Here is a 6,395-nt window from a genome sequence, read left to right as displayed (position 1 = left end):
GCTGCAAAACGCTGATAAATAGAAAGCACCTCACTGCGAGAGTGCATAAGAAACAACCAGGTGTATCGCGAAAAATCATCAATAAACAAAATATAGTATCGATGACCCCCTTTCGAAGGAAAGGGAGCCGGACCCCGAACTTCTGAATGAACTAAATCAAAAGGTCGCTGAGATACAGACGCACTAGTAGGATAGGGAAGCTGAATATGTTTGCCTAGCCTACAACCCTGACACGAATGCAAAGACACATCTCCTGAGACAGACCCCAGAAGACCACGACGAACTAATGACGATAAACGGGAGCCACATAGGTGACCCAGCCGATGATGCCACTGCTGAAAAAATGCAGTGACAGAAGCAGCAACCGCAGGAGAACTGGCAGATGAAGTGGCAGTAGAAGGAACACGAAGCCAGTCTAACTCCCAGAGCCCCGGGGACTCAAGGCTGCGAGGGCCAGCTCCAACCAGGGCCTGTGTACGGCGGTCCTGAACAGCACAAGAATCAGCGTCAAGAATGACGCGACAACCAGAATCAGTAAGCTGACTAGCGGAAAACAGGTTCATCTTAAGACTAGAAACATGAGAAACATCATGAATAGAGAAAGAGGTAGTAGAAAGGGTGCCTCTACTGGAAACAGGGAGAGAGGTACCATCAGCCGTGATAACACGAACAGGCGAAACAAGAGAGCGAAGAGCAGAAAGAATAGAAGACGCAGAGGTCATATGAAAAGAAGCTCCGTAATCCGGATACCACGGGGATGACGTACTTGATCGTGTGGAAGGTGGTGGTCGCGCGGTGCCGAAGAGCCGAGCACGGAACCAGCAGTACTCGTCGAGGAAGAGCCCTGTACCGGCGAGCGGACCACGAAGACCACGAATAATGTCCTGATCAGATAGCGCAACAGCGCAGAAGAACCTGAAGAACCAGACCGACGACGAGTAAGATGCGGCGGGCGTAAGCTGGGATCCCTCGCGCGGCAAGTAGAGATAGTGTGGCCGAGCCCGCCTCGATGGGTGCAAGGAGGTGATGTCGAACCACGAGGCTGCCGGGGCCGACGCCGACCCTGGAATGGAGGAGTAGGAAGTATCGGCTGTGCCGGAGGCCGCAACGAAGCCGGTGGCATAGGAGGTCCACGAGCAGACGGCACAGAAGGGCCACGAGCAGCAAGAACAGAGGGAACCTCAAGAAGACCAGCACCACGAAGACGAGTCTCCTCAGCACGAAGCTCAGCAAGGACCTCAGAGAGCGGAACACGACCACGGGCAAGCAGCTCGGCCCGGCGCGGCTCAAACTCCTTACGGAGCCGCGACAAGAACTCAAAAACGCGCCGAAACTCCGGATCCGCGCGCACGGTCGGACAACGAGGGACAGGTGGCACACACAGGCTGTACGGAGAGAATCAAGCTGACGCCAAATAGCAGCACTCTGAGTGTAGAACCCATCAATAGTAGAATCACCCTGCTGAAGGGCATGCTCCTGACGGACCACAGACAGGTAAAGAGCATCACCAGACGGCTGATAGTGCTGACAAAGAAAAGCCCACTGAGCAGCAGCGGTGGGAAGACCCATAAACTCAGCAGCATACTGAGGCAGAACATGGAGGTGAGAATAGCAGCAGCACGAGCATCTTCATCAATCCACTGAGTGTACTCAGTCAGATCCTGTTGGTAAGTCGCAACGGCAGTAGAGTGGTCCTGAACCTTCCGGTCATAATCAGCCAGAGCAGTGTCATCAGCACTCTTGGCTGCATCCTTATCCGCCTGAGTAGCATCAGGGGCAAGGGCAACAGGTGGCGGTGCAACAGGCACCGTAGGAGCAACGGGGTGTGGCGGACAGGAGACCTCGCCAGAAAGGACACACCAAAGACGAAGACCGCGCATGTGGACGCGCATAAAGGCAGCGAAATCAGGGTAATTCGCGCCATCAAAGATCACCGGGCAGCGAGGGATCGCAACATAGCCCGAGGAAGACATTTTTTTTCTCTTTTTTTTTAAGATCGAAGTCAACTGCGGAGAAGCAGGCAAGCGGCGGGAGCAGATCGAACCAGAGCGAAGCAGGCAGGCGGCGGGAGCAGATCGAAGCAGCAGAAGCAGGAAGGCGGCGCTTGGAGTAGAGCGGGCGCTTGGAGTAGAGCAGATCGAAGCAGGCAGGCAGGCCACGGGGCGCTTCAGCGGGCGGACAGGCAGATCGGTCCACGGGACGCTTCAACGGGCGGACGGGCAGATCGGTCCACGGGGCGCTTCAACGGGCGGAACGGGGCGGAGCGGGCGGCCTCACGCGGACGAGGATCAGAGGCGGGGGTAGGCGGATCGGGCCACGGGGCGCTGCAAGCGGGGCGGAGCAGGCGACCTCACGCGGACGAGGATCGAGGCGGACGAGATCGAGCGGGCCGGGGAATCGAGGAGCAGAGGACGAGATCGAGCCTCGCGCGGGAGATCGAGACGAGGAGAAGCCGGCGGTGGGGCGGCCGGGAACAAGCCTTCAGGAGGATCAATTTTTTTCTGATACCATGTTAGGGCAATATGCTTGTTGTATTATCAGGGGGGCAAAGACCACAATATATAGTACATGTACAGGTGCACATATGCAGAAAGCCCCCTAACATATAGGGAAACTACAATATACAGATATATACATCTAACATGTACGTCTATGTTTTCTGAGTGGTTTGTCAAGATGTCGGAGTATACGTGTATCCATTAGCTAAGTTGTCCAACTACTCGCGTGTCTGACTACAAATCCGTAACTCATGTTATTTGACAATTTGTGTATCTACTATAATTTATAGCTTATCATGTAGTGTGATGTAGTCAAAACTTCTCTTCACATGTCATGCTACTCTGGAATACTGGCACCCCTCTCTAAGAAGGTATTTTTTCGATAAAGAGTATATATTAATATCGCGAAGATACCAATTACACCTAGCCTCTGCAACAACGTATTGCCCTAGCGGCACTACGGATGCACACAGCCAAAAAAGAAAGAAGAATTACAAAAAAAGAAAAGTCCCGCTACAGTGATTCAATCCTTGAAACAACAGCACCACCACCACCAAGACAACACCTGAAGTACTAGTTCAATCCTCTCTAAGAAGGTATACCCATGGTTTTACACGGAAAACCAAATGAGTAGTAGAACACTAGTAGTTAATTGAACACTACCGGTAGTAGATGACACCAATGTGCCACTGGATTCGAGGCACCGGATCCCCAAAAACATGCCTATAAAAACCTCACCATCTTGAGTGTTCATTCTGGGACATGTAGGTCCTCAATCTTTGGTCTATATTTATTTATTTACTTGTTTATTTATTTATTCGATCCAAATTCCATTGATTTTCTTTGTGTTGATCTTTGTTTCTCTGGAAAAAAAAGTGTCATGCAGGTGGATGACACTGATGCTATAACCGGTGGTATTTGTTTTTTATGTTCATAGTATAATGTAATATATTTCAAGTCTCCACCAAATTTTAATGAAATAGACTTATACGGAGTATATCCTTAAATATACACAAAATAGTCACACTTCCATATTTCTTATGGTTGCATTAGGAATTGAGTATGAAAAGTTCTCACATGGTTATAAAACCTGGGAATATATTCTACCTCTATATCCATGTTATCTTTTGTGTCCTTAAGGGCTAAGGCTATACTCCTCCAGATGAATAGCTTTTTTTTGCCCATGTATTATGTTCATCCAGAATCCAAGAGCGTAGCATGTTACCTACTATTGGTTACATACATACTCAAGTTCTTTGCTTAATATAGGTCTAGTCCTGATTTTGGTGCTTGCCTGGTCAAGAAAAATTGGAAGTGCCATACCCAGTCCAAGAATTCTAAGGAACATTAGCAGAGGATTGGCCGGTTCGTTTAATCTTCCACTGGTAGACATGCTTCCTGTTGTGAGAGGTTGGTCGCGGCCCGTCTTCCCAAATTTTCCTGTTAAGTGATATCCTTACCAATGTCGGATTCTCATAGAAATATTCCTTGGGCTGATATCTATTGCTCGGATTTTGGTTCTGGCATCCAATATTTTGACAGACGAGGTACAGGCGAGTCGCGCCTGTCCGCTAGTAAATAAAGGCAACATAGCCATCTCAGCTCTACTGTGCCTCGTCGGGCTTGTGCTTTGACTCTTTTGTTGCCCCGCTCCTTTCTTGCAGGAACTCCGTAAGCACCCGCATCGCAACATCAGCGTCCTCACTCCTCAGCAGCATCTCGGACACCTCGGCCGGTGTCACCTCCACCGCCGCAAGCAGCTCCTGTATCTCCGGGAACAGAGGGTGATCCTCGAGGAGGTGATAGTTCTGGGCCAGCGTTCTGAACGCCTCCCAGCAGCAGTAGCCCATGTAGACGTGCATATCCATGCGTCCCGGTCGCAGCAGCGCCGGGTCGAGGCGGTCCTTGTAGTTGGTGGTGAAGATGATGATGCGCTCCTCGCCGCTGGTTGACCACAGGCCGTCGATGAAGTTGAGCAGCCCCGAAAGTGTAATTTTGGGCTCCTCGCGGGTGCGGTGGTCTCGGTCGTCGTCCTCCTCAGCGTCGGCCGACTCCGATACCTTGCTACGTTCCCTGGACATGGTGTCGAAGCTGCAGTCAATATCCTCGATGACGAGGATGGACTGGTTAGACATGTCGACGAGAAGCCTCTGCAGGCAGGTGTTGTCGTACAACCCGGCGAGATCGAGGTCGTAGATGTTGAAACGGAGATAGTTGGCCATGGCGGCGACGAGGCTGGACTTGCCGGTGCCCGGGGGGCCGTAGAGCAGGTAGCCGCGCTTCCACGCCTTGCCGATCCGCTGGTAGTAGTCTCTCCTCTTGAGGAAGCGGTCGAGGTCGTCGCGGACGGCCCGCTTGAGTGCCGGGTCCATGGCGAGCGTGTCGAAGGAGGCCGGGTGGTGGTGGTTGATCCCCTGCCACATGCTCCCGTCGTTGAGAAAGATCTTGAGCGCGCGGTCCTGGCGCCACAGCTCCTCCGCCGCCGACACGACGAAGGGAACGTACCTCTCGAGCACGGTATCCGCGTGCTCCACCTCGAAGCTCAGCTCCAAGGACTCGCTGCCGCCCCGGCTCCTGTTACCGTTGTTGTCGCCACCGGATTCCACGTACAGCCAGCGGAACTCGGCGCCGTCGAAGTTGTCGGTGGTGGAGCCGCCATCCTCCATGCTCAGGAGCGTGCACCAGCTGCTGCTCCCGTCCGACTCATCAGTGACGCGGGAGTGCGAGAGGCGCAGCCGGGGCATGGTACGCGGACTGATCTTGTCGGCCAGGTACGTGCGTGCCGCGTCGAATAAGTGGTTGTTCTCGACGCGGCGGATGATGATGGTGTGGCGGGCCTTCTCGCGGGCTCCCAGGCGGGAGCACACCAAGGACGCTCCCCAGCGCACCGCTGCACACAGCTCGTCGGGGAGGAACTCCCGCGCCATGCCGCGCGCAAGCATGGCGTACGCGCTCACCGAGGCTGCGGTGGCCAGCGCCTCCTTGTACGCCTTCAGCACCTTTGGCCCCTCCGACGGTGCCGCCATACTTACTCCTTACTCGGCACTGGCAATCCATGCAAACAAGACACAGACTCATTTATAGACTAGGGAGAATTTATTGTACACACGCGGAATCTTTTTAATCAATGAAATTTATCATTTTAAGCATATATACGGAAGATCTTCACAGATCTAAAATAACTAATTCCCTTGATTCTTCCATATCGAGATCTCATGGAAATTAATTACTTCTTAGCTGTTAAAATCTGGAATTAATTATTTTCAGCGGTGAAGATCTTACATAAGTATATATCATATCATGAATACTAAATGAGTTTCCATATCATGGAAATAAATTATTTCTTAGCTCTGAAAATCTGGTATTGATTATTTTTATCAGTGAAGATCTACGGAGTAACATACTATATCATATCATGATTAATAAACGAGTTTCCATATCATGGAAATTAAGTACTACATCCGTTTCTATATGTAAGGCCACTTTGTATTTCGGACCAAAAATTTGATCAATAAATATAATTTATGTGGCATCAAAAATATAATGCTAGAAATATCTTTCAAATATGAATCCAATGATATACTTTCGGTGACGTATAACTTATATTTCGTTGGTTAAATTGTTAGTCAAAATTCCACCTTGAAATACGTTATGTCCTTATATTTTTAGACGGGCAAAGTATTTCTCAGTTGTGAAAATCTAGATTTAATTATTATTTTTTAGCAGTGAAAATCGTTCATATATCTTATCAAAAATAAGAAAATATTTTCCATATCATGTAGTATCCAGGTGGGAAGCCTAGACCCAAGTTAACCCAAGTGGGTGGGTAAATTTGTTCGTTTTATTTTCAAATGATGCTAATAAGGAAATAAGAACACGTGTCATAGATTAGTTTTT

General features: G+C 50.2%; 1 protein-coding gene across 1 annotated transcript; it reads right to left on the bottom strand.

The window, feature by feature from the left end:
- Positions 1-4,102: 4,102 nt before the first annotated feature.
- LOC124662240 (AAA-ATPase At3g50940-like) lies at positions 4,103-5,524 on the bottom strand. The gene has a single exon (XM_047200098.1). It carries the CDS (start codon positions 5,522-5,524, stop codon positions 4,103-4,105), a length of 1,422 nt encoding a protein of 473 aa, XP_047056054.1.
- Between the last annotated feature and the right edge of the window lie 871 nt (positions 5,525-6,395).

This window comes from Lolium rigidum, chromosome 6 (genome assembly GCF_022539505.1).
Source record: "Lolium rigidum isolate FL_2022 chromosome 6, APGP_CSIRO_Lrig_0.1, whole genome shotgun sequence".
Taxonomy (NCBI): domain Eukaryota; kingdom Viridiplantae; phylum Streptophyta; class Magnoliopsida; order Poales; family Poaceae; genus Lolium; species Lolium rigidum.
This window is presented reverse-complemented; position numbering and strand designations above follow the sequence as displayed.

Coding starts and splice junctions, on each gene's coding strand:
- LOC124662240 (XM_047200098.1), bottom strand. CDS start 5,524: ATGGCGGCACCGTCGGAGGGGCCAAAGGTGCTGAAGGCGTACAAGGAG.